Genomic DNA, 18,881 nt, shown 5'->3' with positions numbered 1-18,881 from the left:
AAGAAGAAATGTTCTCAAAAGTACCGCTTGATTCATTTAATCAATAAGCAAAGCAAAAATTTAATTTTCAAGGTAGGGAGAGTCATTACCCTCAGAAAGAAATGACTAGATCCTTAATTTCCACCCCATGAAGGCAAAAGAAACTGAGACATATTTTCCTTGATTTAAAATGTGCATTGCCACAATCATAAATTGTAATCATTAGGATTACTAATTTGTGGAACACATTTATAAATGTGATGTTCAATTTTTCTTTATAGAAATATTTTTTAGAATATTCAGTGCACACAAGTGGACACAATTTAAAATCATGATACATACTGGCACCAGGGAGGCCAACTACTGGCACACACCACAAGCCAAAAAGTATCCTCTTCACTCTCCCTTCAACAAACCACCATAAATGTAAAAACCCAAAAGAGCAGGGCTAGCCTACAAGGTATTGTTCCCACTTGTAAAACACTAAGATCCTAATAAATATACACCTTATTCAACAAAATAATATCTCATATTTAACACAGAAAAGAAAGAGTATCACACCTTATTATTTCCATAGGCCATATCCATGGCTTCTAAGGATAAGGAACAAAGTGCATTTATTAAATGGTGCAATGATACGTCATCAAGATACCTAAAATAAAAATGAAGAAATAAGATATTCTCATCTAACATATACAGCTAACAATAATGTTTGTATCAATTTTAAAAACTGACTCTTACTGTGAACTTTCAAACAGTCTTGAAAGTATATTGGAAATCACTGGTAAATCTGTCATCACTGCTGTTGTCAGAACCTAAGAGAAGAAGAAAAGTGAATGTAACATATAAACATTCTGCAAAATACTAACTGAGTAAGAATGACTAGAGCTTACTGTACTGGGCCCTTCAACAGCTCTCCCAGGTTTCAAGGCACCACCACTACTAGGCTTTAATCCCAGAATCCATACAAGATGCTGTAAAATTAAAAAAAAAAATCAGAACACAGAAATTTATAAACTTAAAAAAATTCTAATAACTAAAACTAAAATCAGACTAGGTATCTAATACCTAGACTGAAATTAGTAATTAACATTCATACAAAATACTCATTACATCAAGCATAGGCAGTAGAACAGGCCATTATGAGAGACATCCCATCACTTCATATAATGTGAGCCAAGTCTTTTTTCTTTTTCCAACTTGCCCTTTTTCATACTTACTGCCTATTCAGGCCTGCCCAAAGCACTGATAGACACTGGTGACTTTAACTGATAGCACTTAGATATACAACACTGGCCTCTGACCCAGAGGCTACAACATACCTGTAGAGTTGCCAAGACAAGTTGCCATGATGTCCCAAGAACAGCCCCATGGCAGTGTGCCAAGTTAAGTAAAGTCCTCATACACTGGATATTTTTGGAAGTCAGCTGTATTAAAAAAGGATATTTTTGTAAGAACTGCTATGCATTCTCAAAAATTTAAACTTATAAAAAGTACTATCATATACAAATATTTTCTCATAAAAAACAAAAATTTTAATAAAAGAGGCTTGGATGATTTTGTACAGAACAAATTTATTTGATTAAAAGCTGTGCTATCACAGTTGGTTATAACAATGTCACTCTGTATTTATCTAGTTTCTTCTAAAAGTATCATTCAGATAAAAGAAAGAAAGAAAGTATAATGAAAAATTTTGAGAAACACACAAAAAAGGTACAAAAGGTGTCCTTGATAGTTAATTGGTATTAATTGGTTACCAAACAAAGAAAAAGTACTTTACCATTACTGTCCCTTGAGGCTGGACTGCTAGTGGTTGACCCACTGCTACAACTTGCTGGTGTGATTCACTTGACGGACTGATCATCATAACACTCTGGCCCTGGATGGAATATGCTAGAACACAAAGGAAAACCTAAATAATTAAAATATACTTTTCATCCTCTACTCAAAGCCATGTTACATATTAGAACATTAATTTGATCAAACTAAGTTCAACTATGACATTTATTTAGTTTCCTATTATCCATATGCAAACATTTTAAAAACTCAAGAGGTGAAAAAACAAGTTAAGCAAATATTAAGTAATTTTCTAAAGCAGTTTAACAAATTATAAAACTTTGATAACTGCCTCATAAGCAAAATAGAATTCAGGACACTTAGTATTTTAAACATACATTCCCAGTAAACTTTTCTACTTAGAGACCAATACTCACATTTTTAGTTTGAAAACTGAACAGCCCATTGAAATTTACCTATATTACATGTAACAAACTTGAATGTTTTTAAGTATTCAACAAGAAAAAAATATTTTCTGAATGTCAATCTAAGTGGTGGCAAACATTACCATTCTACTAGTTCTATTTAAAAAACAAAACAAAAAGACCCAACCATTCCCATTTCAGTAGTATGCTAGAGTTTACAAAGGACTTTCAGATATTATCTTCTTTTATCCTCACAATTATTATTTAAAATTAGTATTATTCTCCCTACTCCTACCTCCATTGTTTCAGTAAGATGGAAGAAACTGAGGCTCAGCGACATTAACTTCTCGCAGAAGTCAGAGTCAGGGAGTAGAAAAATAGAGGCTTGAACTCAGAATTTCTATAATCTACTCTCTACACTATGTCACAGCACCTGATGAACAGAACTCTAAAGAAGCTGAAGTCTTACATTTGTTCGAAAGTGTGGCTGCAGTGGTGGTATTCAACACAGTAAGAGCATAATGGGGAGGCAGGGAACCTTTGCATATTGCAGTTATAAAAGCATCTCTTGAAGTTACAAGACCCAGTCTTCCACAAAGAGCAGCCATGGTCAGTTCAGCTTTTAAAATATTCTCAGTAGCAGCTTCATCTGTGCTGAAAAGATAAAGTATTTTATTTAGTATGATTATTTTTAGGTATGCTGCCAAATGAAATTAGGTAGTCAGGAAAGTTTTAAGAAAATCTATTTTAAAAACTCAAAATCAATCTACTTTAAGGAATTTTAACTAATAAACATCTGAAAATATGAACTGGATAAAAGCAATTTATGACACACACTCTGATTCAAAGAAAATAGTGAAGAACTCAAAGATATAACTTAAAAATATCAAACATTTTAAAATCAGCAAATTCCATGATTCTGAAGAAAAACATAAAAGAAATTGATTAATATAATTATCTTAATTTTAAGTAGTAAAGCTTAAAATGAAAAAGGCATTCTGTAATTTTTGGATTGTATTTTCCATTATAACATGATGGAAGAGGGGAATGGCAGAAAAATAATAATATTCTAAAAACATAAAAAACTAGTATTAGGAAATAATTCTCAGGATAAATTTAAATACACACTTTAAAATGGTTTGTTGCTTTTTTTTTTTACCTGTCACATGCAATATAAAACTTATAAAGACTTAATACCTGGCATCAAGAAGGAGTGACAGTGCAGCAAGCAGACCACACCAGCAGGCATTCACCATTTCTTCCCAAACAGCTCTACTAACTTAAAGGAAACACATACAATATTTAATGATAATTACAAATGTCACAGCACTTGACAACATGTCAAATTCTAAAATCCCCCTCATCACTTGATAATATAGCAAATATTCAAAAAACACCTCTGCTGTTAAATACTAAAGCTATAACCTTGAATATATATCTGAATAAATGAAAAATTTTAAACCACACTAGTTTCAGAATCCAAGAAATCTTTTTTTTTTTTTTTTTGCCACATCACGTGGTTTGTGGGATCTTAGTTCCTAACCACTGGGCCACCAGAGAATTCCCAAGAAGTCTTAAAACTAAGTTGTCTTAAAATATCAATAATAAGATCTTTCTGTATACTTACTGATACCTTTAAAATATACATATAAAATCAGTTCCTATTCCCTTCCATTTCATTGGGCCAAACTTTCAGCTTATGCAACCAGCTGGCAGTACGAAACTGTAATAAGCAAGCCCAGCCAAGAGACTGGTTATACACACTGTAAACCATACAAATGAGCAAATACATTGAGTAAAATAGGATCAAGTTTCTCACTGCTGGAGAAGTAAACACCAAAAATGGCAAGTTAAAAGTACATCATGTAGTATTAAACTAGAATTAGAAAATTGGGTGTGTCCTCATGGTATTTAAAATAGATATATATTTTTTAAATGTACAGAAATATGTGCTCATATATGTGTGTATTTCCTATTCAAGCAGCGGGAAGCATATCTAGTGTCCATATGTTAGTTTATAAATACTGCTCTCCACTAAAATGAACTAGGGCTCTGTGGAAAAATAACTTATCCCTGGATTATACAACAAAAATCCAAGATGAGCTTAGAGCAGTTTGCTGTATCAGACAGTAAAGCAGTGGTCAGAAAACAACAAAAGAACTAGTGATGATAAAAGGACATAGGAGCCAGCATGAAAGGGATCCCATATGGCCATGTCGCAGATAATTGAGTGTCAAATCAAATAATGACAATCACAGATTGTATTGATAACACTTTGAAAAAAATAGGAATACAAGGGTCTGTACTAATATAAATAAACACATGAAAGAAAATAAATCAGGAAGGGAAAGCTCTCCTAGATGTCTCAAAGTATTTCTACACAAAAATTAACTAACTTTACACTGAAGAAAGGATGCGGACATCACATTAACCAAATGATAAAAGTTAACAACACCGGTGTATAGCACAGCAACATTTCTGTGGCAGCTCTGCCAAAAATCAATCTATTATACCTAATTACAACGAAACAAAAATAAACCCAAGTTGACTGGCCTGTCTCTTCAAAAATGTCAAGGTCATATAACATGGAAAAATTAAGGAACTGTTCCAAACTTAAGAAGGGTATAGAGTCATGGAACTGAACTCAACATGTAATCCTAGACCATAACAGACATTACTGGGGCAAAAGACAAAATCTGAAGGACATCTGGGATTCGATGACATATTGAACTGATGAACATGTCAGAGTCGGACACGACTGAGCGACTGAACTGAACTGATGCTAAATTTCTGATGGTGACTATACTGTGGTTATGTAGGAAACTGTTCTTATTTTTAGAAAATACACTTTAAAGTATTAAGGGGTAATGGGGAATTATGTCTGAAACTTTTTCTCAAATACTTCAGAAAAGAATATGCTGATATATATATATAGAAAAATAATGCAAATATGGTAGTGTTAACAGTTGGGATAGCATAGTGAAGAGTATATGGAAACTATTATTTTTCCAATTTCTCTAACTTTAAAATTATTCCAAGATAAAAATTTAAAATATAGAATCATAATAAATATACCTATTTCCTTATCCATCTGGTCTGATGTCGACTGTAATTCTTGCTGTTCTGATGACTGTGTAGGCGAAGAAACTGCTTCTGTGGTAGTAGTCTGACATTCTGTTTCAACTTCTCCTAACTCTCCTTCAATCATATTAGTGATTCCACGTACAAGGTCTAGCAAACAGTGGAATGCCACGGACATAGCATAACCCTCTGGTATAGTTGGGGGCTCAACTTTGTCCAACATCTCTAGGCTGAAATTATGAAAAAATCAGGTATTTAATGAGAAGCCACAATAATGAAAATACATAAAAATCTATTTCCATAATTTGTACATTACAGAAACTAAGATTAATAGCAAAAGTAAATGGCCACCACCAGATCTGCTTACTTTGAAGAATGGTTCCATAATGGTATTCTAAGAAACTGATTAGAAAAGTTAAGGCCTGACCAGTGCCATAACTGATAATAATAATAGTTTATTTTTTGCCTCTCCAAGTTGTGCCAAGATTTTCATTAATTGTTGACATCAGAAAAATAAACACATATACAGAACAGAAAAAGACAAACAGATTACAAACCGTCTCAAATTCTGACTTAAGTGCTTTTAAAATAAGGTGTATATAAAAGGGTAAACAAGGACCTACTGTAGGTCTTACAGCACAGGGAGCTATATTCAATATCTTGTAATAATCTAAAATGGAAAAGAATCTGAAAAGGAATATATATATTCCTTTTGTATATTCCTTGTGTATGTATATATACATATATATGTTTATGTGCATCACTGAATCATTTTGCTGTATACCTGAAAATAACACAATATTGTAACTTAACTATAATTTTTAAAAGGAAGTAAATAAGGTGCTATAAAATCAAATCAATACTATAAAGAAGAAAAAATTTTTTCATACTAGGGAAAAGCATTACTGTGAAACAGCCAGCACATTTGTCTTCCTATCATCTTAGATACAACCTGTCAACAAGGTAAGATAATATTTAGAGCATCAGTATGTCACATTCAAATTTTAGAGCAAGTTATACTCCATAATTTGGAAAAGGAAATGGCAACCCACTCCAGTATTCTTGCCTGGAAAATCCCATGGACAGAAAAGCCTGGTGGGCTACAGTCCATGGGGTCGCAAAGAGTCAGACACAACTCTGTGTCTAGCGACTAACACACACACACACACACACACTCCAAAATTAGGACATAGCTTTCAGAAGGAAAGATGAAAATCTTCTGTTTTAAATCATAAACAACAGGGAATTGTTGCTTTAAATTCCTTAAAATTGAAGAAAGAATAATTCAATGAGGAAAGAACTACTGGATATTCACATTAAAAAACAGTGGTGTTGGAGCTCTACCTCATACCTCACTGACTCATACCTCATTGACTCAAAATGAACCAGTGACCTAAATGTAAGAGCTAAAGCTAAAAACTCTTAGAAGAAAACACAGGCAAAAATCTTCATGACTTCGAATTATGAAATGGTTTGTTAGGTATGATACTGAAATAAGCAACAAAAGAAAAAAAACAGATAAACTGAATTCATCAAAATTGAAAATTAATATGTTTCAAAGGACACTATCAAGAAAATGAAAAGACAATCTATAGAATATGAGAAAATTTTTTCAAATCATATATCCGATAAGGCACTAGATCTTGACTATGTTAAGAATTTCTACAACTCAATGAAAAATAACAACTCAATTAAAAAGGAGCAAAGGATTTGATAAGACATTTCTCCCATGATGATATATAAATGGCCAATGAGCAAATCAAAGAGATGCTCAATGTCATCGGTCATTAGAAAATGTAAATTTGAAATACAGTAAGATAACACTTACCCACTAGGACAGCAATAATCAAAACACAATAACAAGTATTGCTGAGGATGTGGAGAGATTTAAACCCTCATACATTGTTGGTGAAAATGCAAAATGGTATGGTCATGTGGGAAAACAGTTTGGCAGATCATCAAAAAGTTAAACGTGGAGTCATTATATGGGACCCAGCAATTCTACTCCAGGTATATATATATTCAAGAGAAATGAAAACATATGTCTATGCAAAAACTTGCAGGCAAATACTCATAGCAGCATTATCCATAGGCAAAAATGGAAACAACCCAAATGCCCATCAACCGACAATCAACAAACATATGGCATAATCATATGGTGGACTATTATTCAGCCACAAACAGCAAGTACTGATACAACCTGTAACATGGATGGACCTTACTCAGCATTATGCTGAGTTAAAGAAGCCTGACACGAAAGAGTATTATATTATTTCATCCATATGAAGTATCCAGAATAAATAAACCAATAGAGACAGAAAGTAGATTAGTAGTTACTAAAGGGTAGGAAAAGAGATTGGTGACTGACTGCTTAGAGATATGGGTTTTTCTTCTGGAGTGATGAAAAAGTTCTGAAATTAGATGGTGCTTATGGTTGCCTAACTTTTGAATATATTAAAATCATGAATTGTAAACTACAAAAGGCCAAATTTTATCTTATGTTACTTACATCTAAAACACAACCGAAATTATTAAAAATCATTATAAGAAAAGCAATTTCCAATCTCAAGTTCTAAAGGTTTCCTAATCATAATCAATATTAGATAAGGTAGGAAGTTTACAAAGATGAAAAACTCAGAATAAACAATAAAAACACCTATATATACCTATCATTTACTGAGAAATTCAGTCTGGGACACTAAGTTTTGCTTTTTTTAATGTATCTTATTTAACTCCTCACAAAAAGCCTGAGAGATACAGACAATGAAACTGCAGACAATGACACAGTTATCAGCAGTTTTTAACTCAACTCTTACTATGCTGCTGCTGCTGCTGCTGCTAAGGTGCTTCAGTCGTGTCCGACTCTGTGCGACCCCATAGATGGCAGCCCACCACGCTCCGCCGTCCCTGGGATTCTCCAGGCAAGAACACTGGAGTGGGTTGCCATTTCCTTCTCCAATGCATGAAAGTGAAAAGTGAAAGTGAAGTTGCTCAGTCGTGTCCAACTCCTAGGGACCCCATGGACTGCAGCCTACCAGGATCCTCCGTCCATGGGATTTTCAAGAGTACTGGGGTGGGGTGCCATTGCCTTCTCTGTATTTAGTAGCAGAACTAGTTAAAATTCAAGACTCTTAATTGATGAGGATCAACAAACAATTTGTTTTAGAATTTTATTAATAAAAAAGAAATTCTACAATTTGGCCAAGTATTTACTCTCCTTTGTTTTTATTTTTCTTCCTGTATCATTATCTTTATGCTTTCCTTTTAACTGTGTCTTTGCTTAATCTTATTTCCCCAAATATATCCTTTCTGTTCCTACCTTCAATGTGTTTACTTTCTATGCCTTTATAACTTGTTTTTTTCCAAACAGTTAATCACTACCCAAAGTGATACTGTATGTTTATTTGTGTCTTTACTGACTACCTCATTTGCCAAAACACCAGGTCCACAAGAGCAGCAATTTTGTTCTATGTTGGGATTGTTTCAGTTTAAAAAAACGACCCAGAGAAATGAGCAAGGTAAATTATTAATATCTCCTTCACTGCTAGAAATCTGATTCTTTTACAACTTGATATTCTAGTACACTGGAGTATACACCAGGGGCTTCCCTGGTGGCTCAGTTGGTAAAGAATCCGCCTGCAATGTGGAAGAGCTGGGTTTGATCTCTGAGTTGGGAAGCTCCCCTGGAGAAGGGAATGGCTACTCACTCCACTATTCTGGCCTGGAGAATTCCATGGACTGTACAGTCCATGGGGTTGCAGAGTTAAGACACTACTGAGCAACTTTTACTTTTTTACTTTCTTTACTTTTTTACTTTCTTTACTTTTTTACTTTCTTTTTCTTTTTACTTTTACTTTTTTGCTTTCACTTTTACTCCAGTATACTCAAATTATTAGTCTTTACAGCAAGGCAAAGCGTACATGAGACATTAGTAATTTTAATGTCTTTTAAATGACTAAGAGTAACAATATTTCAGTCTTCCATGATTCTTTACTTTTACAATTTCAGGCAAAATAAAAAGCTGCACAGTAAAGTATCATTGTGATAAATTCACGATTTAAACTATTCAGAGATTCTGCTTCATACTTTGAGTCTTGATTTATTGTCACTGGAATAATGTTTTAATTACACATATCAACTGCAGCTGTTTAATCGCTAAGTCGTGTCTTACTCTTTTCGACCCCATGAACTGTACAACTTCCTCTGTCCGTGGGATTTTCCAGGCAAGAATACTGGAGTAGGTTGCCATTTACTCCTCTAGGCAATCTTCCCAACCCAGGGATCTGACCCACATCTCCTGCCTGGCAGGTGAATTCTTTACCTGAGCCACCTGGGAAGCCCTTATGTGTATCAGTTACTCAAAATATATTAATTAACTGCCTCACAGTTAACTGTGGCAATGTTAAACATATATAGTATTGCTTGCTTTATCTATGTAAGCACTAAGTTTGCTATCTCAGTTCATTAAGGTTTAAGAAAAAATCAACAATACACAGCTGAATATTTTAAAAACTGTTGTTAAACTAAAAAGGGCTAATGACAAAAATTTTGAAATAACACATGTGGAATCCACTAAACACTTTAATTAATTCACTAAAAGTTCTGTTGTAAACCCAAAAAGTGTAGTCAGTTAAACACTTAACTGTTTTCACATATAAAGTCCTGAAAGGTAGATATATCACTACTCCCATTTTATAGTTGAGGACACTGATATTTTTAAATAGGTAAACTAATTTGCTGAGAGTCACTCAGTATCAGAAGACCTAAGTCCACAAGGCCTGAAATCAAACCACATAGTTAAACTGAAAAGTCATATGGAACAAGTGAGTAGGTCTTAAGTAAAGAAACCACATTGTTTTATAATGCTGTTAACTGTCCTCAAGTAGAACAAAAGAAAACAAACAAAATCCAGTCATAGATAAAATTCTCAAAAGATAACAGAAGAAAATTACTTCTTAAATTTGTTAGAAATAGTATGTCTAAAATTTTAAGTATAATGCAGAGAAAAATACTTTAGTATAAAATATAAACTCCATTCCTTACAAAATAATGCTACTACTACTTACTATGTTGCTTTAGCACTGCCTTGTACTGTTACGGTCAGAATAGGTATCCAAGTTCCTCTATATTCAAATGCTGGTAGCAAAGTAACACCTCCACCAATCCCCAACATTCCTGAGTTAGCTGGTGCTGAGACAGGGCCACCTGAATTATTGTTACCTGTCAGACAAGGGAAAGCAATCAAAGATACCAATTTACTTAAGTACAAATCTGTAATATTCAAACACCTGTTCAGTTTTTTTTAATATTATGCTGTAAGAATGGACACTGCGCAAATAAATGAAATTTATCAATCCTATTTTGGTTACTAGAGCATCTCCTGGTCTACTTCCTTCTTTATATCAAAAGTACTAATAAGTAAAAATACTGACAAACATTGTAACGTATTTTTTGTTAAATCATCTTTTAGTAGAGGTAGGAATAAAGAATAAAAAAGGCCACTAATCAGAAAGTTAAAAATGAAAGTGAAAGAAGTTAAAGGGAACAAGAAGTTATACACTGATTTCCAAACTTAAATTATGTTCACCTGTTACATTAAAAGAAAGACTGATAGATACTACCCTAGTAGTAACCACACTCTTTAAAGAGAGGCACCAAATGAAGATTCTTCTAAAATGAAAATTAGTACCTAAACTTGTGTTCATATGTGATGAGAGGAACTGAAAGTATATGAGAAGAAAATATATTCTAGAAAGAAATAAACACAGCTACCTCGGCGTGATCAAATTACTCTTTAAGTGTAAGTCTTTATACTTATATATAAAATATAAAGAAATATAAAATACTATAAAGTAAACATATATAATACTTAGGTAACCCAATTTTCTCTAGTCAGAGGATTTCGATCAGTATCCGCTCAGAATAGTGAATACTGTAAATTATGGCAGGATATAAAAACCAAAATGTGACTTAGCCTTTACCAGCTTGATTTGTTGCAGCAGGATTTCCGGTAGGAGGGACAAGAAACAAGGACTGGATAAAAGATCCCAGTGCATTCACAATATCACGAAAAACCTTGGTAGAATGCTGTTTCATATCATAGGACTGACAAAATGACCTGTAAAATAATTTTAAATGTTTCTAGAGAAAATATATATTAAATTTTTTAACAGAAAATAATGGTGATCAATCAGTCTCAACGCTATACTTAAAACTTCTTCATTATACTTGAGTGACTTTACTAACTCTGGACAAAGGTTCAGAATAAGGTCAGTGTCCTAAAAATATTATCTTGGTCGTATTAACTCAGTAAATTCAACTGACAGAAATCACTAATCACACTTTTTGTCCATACCTACACCCCTCTATATACATACTATATACAATTTTCTTTGTTTAGAAATCATTATTTGGAAATAAACTTTCCCTAGTAGCACAAATATTAACCTATCCATTTAACAAAATATTGCTGAGGTTTTACCTCAACAACTGAGGCTGCACACAAAGTCTATGTATTGATTCCACTGCAACAGCTCGTAGCCACTGTGGTTTATCTGCATCCAGAAATTTCACCAGAAGTGACAGAAATATTTCACATTCAGTTACCTAAAAAAATATAAGATTTTTAATAATATTTCTTTAAATCTAAGAATAAATTACATTCTTGTTCTTAACTTAGTCCTATGGACAAACCAAATACAACCTTTTAATTTTAAATAAATTATGATCCTTAATGGGCAGTGGAGAAAAATAAGTAGTTATATATGGAAAAGATAACAGTCAAAATAAGCAGTGTCTCTCTAAATAGATCCTCAAAAACTCACCCTACTGATCTTCTAACTTCGTTAATCTTTTATCCCTATTCTTTAGAAAGCACACTGCACCATCAGCCTGTCCTCATTCCTGGAACACAGCATGCATCAGGTATGCTCAAGCACCCTTCAGTATACCAAAACATTCTTCATATGATCTTATGCTGCTTAGGAAACAAAGAGGCAATAAGCCAAAGAATGTTTAGCATATATTTTCCAGTAGGAAAACAAGAAGGAACTTGTGGCAGTTGACAGGTGTAAGTTTATATAATAAAGTACTCAGAACAAGGCTAGGTACATGGTGTTGCTTTATTAACTACCAGTTTACACCTTTGGTATTAAACCAACTCCTCTGCAAGCTGTTTGTAAATTAGTAATGCCATTTAAAGCATATTTCTGACATTATTCATTAAATGTCTGATAACTGAATGAACAAACAAAAAGTAACCAGTTTATTCAAAGGTTAATGAATTGTTTCTGTTATATATTTGTTGAGGACACACTGGACCTCATGGAGGTAAGAATTAACTTGACACTGTGGTTGCTAGGCCAAACTGAATCGTACTCCTACACCAAGGACAGCAGGTTACTGAACGTTTCAGTTGGGGGTGCCCCAAAATGAGTGAGCATAATGTGGGGCAAGGAATTTTGAGACTAGAGTAGCCCTCAGGATTTTAGCCCAAAGTCTCAGCAGCTGGTATTTTCTGACTTTTAGGTAGATGCTTTAAAAATAGAACATTATCATGAGGATAATGTCGGAGGGATAACTAAAAACAGTATAATCCTTAGACTGCTATGACTGGGAAGTCACAGGCAGAGGTTTGTGACTGCCCTAAACTTGATATGGTTGAAAAGCAGTAGGATCTTAAGTCACATGGCTCAGCTTCTTTATCCACCAATTTTGATGATAACAAGCCAGGTAATCTTCTTACAAATAAAGGATAAAAGAACCTGCACCTTGCTGAGAACTCAAATGAGAAAAATGAAAGAGTAGAAATGCCCCTAAACATGGCAAAGTGACATGCAAATATACACAGTGCTTATTATTTTTTTCTAAATAAAACTACTCCCTTTTATTAAAGAACTAAAAAAGAAAGAATCATCCTAGTGGCTCCCTGGGCAAGAGTTATATCTACTGAACAATTTTAACATGAGTAAGTCCTTCAAAATGTATCTTATGTGTTTTAGAGTAAAAGTGGAATTTAAAAGTGGTGGTAGAATTGAAGGCTCTTAGGTTATACAGCCAGAAAATAAAGTATCTCAGAAACATCAAGTATATAAAAGCAAAACAAATTTTTAAAAAATAGTTGGCTGCATGGGGTTTTTTACTTGCAGCATGCAGGATCTTTAGTTGTGGCACATGGGATCTAGTTCCCTGACCAGGGATCACACCTGGGCCTCCCGCATTGGGAACCCAGAATCTTAAGCCACTACATCACCAGAGAAGTCCCATCAAGGGAATTATTAATGTTACAAAACTTGCCTTGAAGAGTTTTCTTTCATTTCCTCTCCTATGAAAAAAGTGACTACAGTATAAATCAAACACTCGATTTTATACTATAGCCACTAAAATCTTGTGATTTGGGCAAAAGGGAGAGACTTTCTTCTGAGGACTGGAGCTTTGTTCTCACTTCCTCCCTCCCTGCCAAGTGTGAAACTCTGACCAGAAAGGTAGTGGCTGGGGACAATGAATTGCTCTCAAGGGTATCAATGGAAGGTGCCTTATGAATCTAAGTTAAAGCTTTCCCCCAAGAGGTTGCACTTGTATGAAACAGGTATCTGTGGCCCACGTCCAATTCTTGTGGCACAAAGGTATTTCGTGAATACCATCGTACTAGCATGAAGGGTGATGAATGTTTCTGAATTCCTATAGTCCTTTGGTACCAGACAATAGTCAAGAAACAACTGATTTTAAGATGAATCAAAGTCATCCTGGTGGAAATTCTCATCGAAATATCACATACATGTCTGTTAGGGACTCAAGTATCTAAAATAACTGTATGCTTAGAAGACAATGAAGAAAGTCTTGGAGAATATTTAAATGCAAGAGTCTATTTACCAGGGGCTGTTTAGTATTAACAACCCTATAGCTAGTGGATTTGTTAGTGATAAGATCCTTTGTGAGAGAAATATATATATATACACACACACACACACACACACACACAGAGGTGGAAAATGAATTTACCCAAGTCAATTTAGCTAATACATTCCTTTTTAAAAGCACTAAGTCAAAGGCAAAAGAGAGAGATGCTAGACACTAATAATTAAGTTTAGTAAATTCCTTAAAGGTACCTTCCTAAAAAAAGACATCTGGGCATGGAGCCTAAGCATATTAAAAGAGCAGAAGAGCACCTAACTCAGATGATAGAATGTGGAAATAACATGGTGCACTGGCTACATTATATCTGTACCTGAATGACTGGAGCATTCTTATTTCTTCTGATCACTCGACATATTAACAGAAGATGAGTTATCTTTACACTCCTGAGCTACTATACAGAGTAAGATATAAGCTAGTGAATACTGGGGGAGAACACTGATTCTTCAGTGTAGTGGTTCCCAAAGTGTGGTCCATGGACCCCTCAGACCAGGGGTCCCTCAGACCATTTCAGGTCATCTGTAAATCACACTATTTTCATAATAACACTAATATATTACTTGCCATTTTTAATGTATTGACACCTATACTGATGATTCAAAACAATGATGGGTGCTTTAGCAAGATTCAAGGCAGTAGCACCGAACTATACTAGAGTGATTGTATTCTTCACCATTACATACACTTAATAAAATTAAAAGGGTCTATTTCACTTAAGGACCACAAGTACAATGAACAAAAATAAAGTAACAAAATACTTGTTATTGATAATTATCAAGCCATTGATTATTTAATAATTAAATCAATTATTGATTTTATTAACTCTGATCCACACATGCATGTATTTATAATTTTCTGTGTATTTGTCACAGCAAGTACACATGAAGTACTTTTGCTGTGTATCAAAGTAAAGTGATTGTCTGAAGGAAAAGTACAGCTGCAAACTGACCTAGTCTCTTTTTTTCTCCTATAGAGACCATTTTAACTAAAAGAATATATGGCAAATTATGACTATTTAGACTTATGTATACTGTAGACATTTTCTCAAAATTTAACAAAATAAGCTTGTCACTTTTGGGGAAACAACTGACAGTATTTATTGTAAATGATAAGATTCAAGCTTTCAAACAAAAATTAGAATTTTAGAAGACTTGTATCTGCTCCTATGACCTGGGCAGCTTTTTAATAATGGAAGACTTTTCTGATAAATGGTTGCTGATATTAACATTGATATTAACATGTGTGATTTTGGGTACTGTACAGAGTGTTAACATTTGGAACATCTGCTCAATCATAATAAATGACTCATCAGTAAAGGATACAACTGAATGAAGCACCAGATGAATCAATGAATTTTAAAATAACAGGGTATAAAAATGTAATACAGTTTCATCTTTTTCACCTTTCAGAAAGTGTCACTGGTTCAGTTTGGTACAATATCAAAGAACAATGTATACTATTATCTGAAAATGTCATTAAAAAAATTCTGCCTTTTCCAACTATACACCATTCTGAGGACAGATTTTCTTTATATGCTTTGACCAAAACAACATACTACAAAATAATGAAAACAGAAAAATGTAGGAGAATTCAGCTATCTCTATTAAGAAAGACATTAAAGAGATTTACAAAAAGAATATAAAACAATCCTTTTTGTTCTTTGGAAAATATATGTATGTTTTGCAAAAATAAATTTTTATGTTAACATGAAATGGGTTTTAATATCACTCAGGCAATTTTTAATACGTTAACTAATATTAGAAATAATCCACATAAATGAAAGCACCTCAATATTTTTAGTATAAAGGTGTCCTACAACTGAAAAGTATAAAATTACTACTGGAGGGTAGGCCTTTTAGGAGATGTATCATTTCCAAGTTTAAATAAGGACAACACAAGAGAAATAAGAAAGAAGAATTCCACGTAAGTCACATATCTTACCCCACAACTATCACACTTCTAACTTTTGACCTTGGAGAAACTATAACATCTGAACTGCTGCACACCACTGAGCAAACTCTCAACCTAACAAATTTTAACACTGAGGAATTAATGTCCTGTGTGAAGAATTCATCTTTGCAACACAGTCCAAGAGCTGCCTTGTTGTGAAGGGATGTTTTATCAGTTGGTGATCACTCCCAATTGATGAGTGAAAGACAAAGTATGCTTTTCTCTTCATTCAAGCAGCAATATTTGATCTTTACTGTAGCTGGCTGTGCGGTTCTCTCTCCTTATTCTGCTCCCTAAATCAAGGAGACTAAGGTCAAAATACAGAGAATGGTAGAGGAGTAGTACAGGAAACTTGGCCTTGGAAAGAGAAAGATATGAGAACTAAGAAAACAGAGAAGTATAAAATGCAGTGAGGCTAAGAGCTTGGGTTTCGGGGATATAAAAGGATTACTTAACATCCTAGCTCTGCAGCTTACGAACTGTATGATCTCAGGCTAACTACATAAATATCCTGAGCCTCGTTTTTTCATCTGTAAAATAGAAATACAAATGTCTGCTGTATAGAGTTGTAGTAAACTCCAAATGAATAAATGTAAAGTACTTTGTAATACCCAGAATATTATTCATTCAATAACATAAATTTCATCCAAAACGGAAATTACTAAAAATAAGATTTCTGTAGCTCTGAAAAAGTCACTGGATGAACTGCTAGATAACAGAACTGGTGGACAGAAACCAAGTATCTTAGTCTGCTCAAGCTGCCGTAACAAAATACCTGGGTGGTTTAGACAACAGAAATTTATTTCTCACGGTTCTAGAGGCTGAAGTCTGAGATCAGGGTGTCAGCATGGTCAAGTTTTGATGAGAGCTCTCTTCCTCGCTTGCAGATGGCTGCCTTACTACTGTGTCTTCACATAGCAGAGAGAGAATGCTCTCCAGTAACACTTTGTATAAGCTCACTAATTCTATCATGGGAATCCTACCTTCATGACCTCATCTAAACCTAATTATCTCCCAAAGGTCACATCTCCAAATATGATCACAATGGGGCTTCAAAATATAAATTTTGAAGGGATAAAATTCAGCATCAAGTTTCATAAAAACAAAATATAATTAAGCTGGTAATTCCTGACTTGGAAACAGAAATAAAATGTGAATTCAGCATTTGTCATGGTGAAGATGTAAGAATGCTGCCTTATTGTGGAGAACAGGAAAGAGAGTAGGTTCTTCATTACTGACTAGTGGATATGAAAAGGAAAGGGGAAAATGTCTTCTCTTCCTAAAGCCTTATCTTAGTTAAAACCTGCATTTTAGAGAGGGAAGAGAGAGAAGGCCTCCTAAAACAACTCTGATAATATTTAGGGAATCAATAGTGAAGTGACATATATTTGGTATAGTCACAGATAATAAACTCTGTACATTTGTTCATCAGGGAAAGACTTCATTTCTCCTTCAATTTTGAAGGAAAGTTTTTCTGGATACAGTATTCTTGACTGACAGTTTTTCTTTCAGTACTGTGAATATATCATCCCATCCTCTTCTGGCTGGCAAGGTTTCTGCTGAGAAGTCTGCCGAAAATCTTATGAAAGCTTCCTTGCACATGAACAGTCACTTTTCGCTTTCTGCTTTAAATGTTTTGTCTGTGACTTCTGACAGCTTGATTATAATGTGTCTCAGTTTGTTTCTTGAATTAATCCTCCCAGTGGGAATTTTTTGAGCTTCATGAATTTGTATGTTCCTTTTTCAAATTTGCAGTTTCCGCCATTAGTTAAAATAGGCTCTTTGCCCCTTTCTCTCATCTAAAACTCCCATAATGCATTAAACATATATGTTGGTCTCCACCCCTGATTTTAGGAGGGCTCCTAAAACCCTTGTAAATATGGGTGGCTAGGACCATTTTTTGTTCTAACAACTGATCTCTGATCCAAGTTCCTAACACAGAACTTCTAAATCCCTCGGAATTTCCTGGGTGACAGGATTATCTTTTGTTCTAATGAGGCAACTCTCAGTGAACTCTGGGATAGAGTTTGGTTACCAGAGAGACTAAGCCATGATTAGAAAGCTTGGTACTTTCATCCCCACTTGCCATTCTCTGGAGTGGGGAAATGGATGGAAATTGAGTTAATAATCAACCATGCCTACATGATAAGACCTCCATAAAAATCCCCCAAATATGGAGACATCACCGTATGTATGTTTTCACCTGCCTGTTCACTGGCATTTTAAAATGTCCTTTGTAATACATCAGCAGTAGTAAAATGTTTCCCTGGGTTCTGTGAGTCACTTTATCAACTTATCAAACCCCAAAAGGGGGTCATGGGAACCTCCAATTTGTAGCCAAGTTACACAGAACTAGTTGGTAACCTGGAGATCCACTACTTGGGAATGGCATCTAACACAGGGGACAGCCTCACGGGACTGATAGCTTAATGCATGGTACATGCTAAGTCGCTTCAGTCGTGTCTGACTTTGTGACCCTACGGACTGTGGCCTCCCAGGCTCCTCTGTCCATGAGATTCTTCAGGTAAGAATACTGGAGCGGGTTGCCATTTCCTCCTCCAGGGGATCTTCCAGACCCAAGGATCGAACTCATGTCTCTTACATCTCCCTCACTGACAGGCAGGTTCTTTACCACAGGCACCACCCGTGAGGCCTTTGCTAACTCTCGTAGATGTCAGAATCCAACTGAAATGTAGGACACTTGGCTGTCATAGAATGGTCAGTGTGGGAAAATATTCACACATTTGGTTATAGAGG

General features: G+C 34.5%; 1 protein-coding gene across 6 annotated transcripts in view; it reads right to left on the bottom strand.

Moving 5' to 3' along the window:
• MON2 (MON2 homolog, regulator of endosome-to-Golgi trafficking) overlaps positions 1-18,881 on the bottom strand; it is a 112,832-nt gene that overhangs the window by 52,844 nt on the left and 41,107 nt on the right. For all 6 annotated transcript variants that reach the window (XM_027542420.1, XM_027542416.1, XM_027542419.1 and 3 more), the window contains 11 exons: positions 11,743-11,867; positions 11,243-11,379; positions 10,328-10,481; positions 5,256-5,491; positions 3,378-3,459; positions 2,650-2,834; positions 1,760-1,872; positions 1,302-1,406; positions 873-953; positions 721-794; positions 541-631 (listed from right to left, as the gene is read on the bottom strand). In XM_027542420.1, the coding sequence (XP_027398221.1) occupies positions 541-631; positions 721-794; positions 873-953; positions 1,302-1,406; positions 1,760-1,872; positions 2,650-2,834; positions 3,378-3,459; positions 5,256-5,491; positions 10,328-10,481; positions 11,243-11,379; positions 11,743-11,867 (1,383 nt within the window). The remainder of the gene's footprint in view (positions 1-540; positions 632-720; positions 795-872; positions 954-1,301; positions 1,407-1,759; positions 1,873-2,649; positions 2,835-3,377; positions 3,460-5,255; positions 5,492-10,327; positions 10,482-11,242; positions 11,380-11,742; positions 11,868-18,881) is intronic.

The sequence above is a fragment of the Bos indicus x Bos taurus genome, chromosome 5 (genome assembly GCF_003369695.1).
Source record: "Bos indicus x Bos taurus breed Angus x Brahman F1 hybrid chromosome 5, Bos_hybrid_MaternalHap_v2.0, whole genome shotgun sequence".
NCBI lineage: Eukaryota > Metazoa > Chordata > Mammalia > Artiodactyla > Bovidae > Bos > Bos indicus x Bos taurus.
This window is presented reverse-complemented; position numbering and strand designations above follow the sequence as displayed.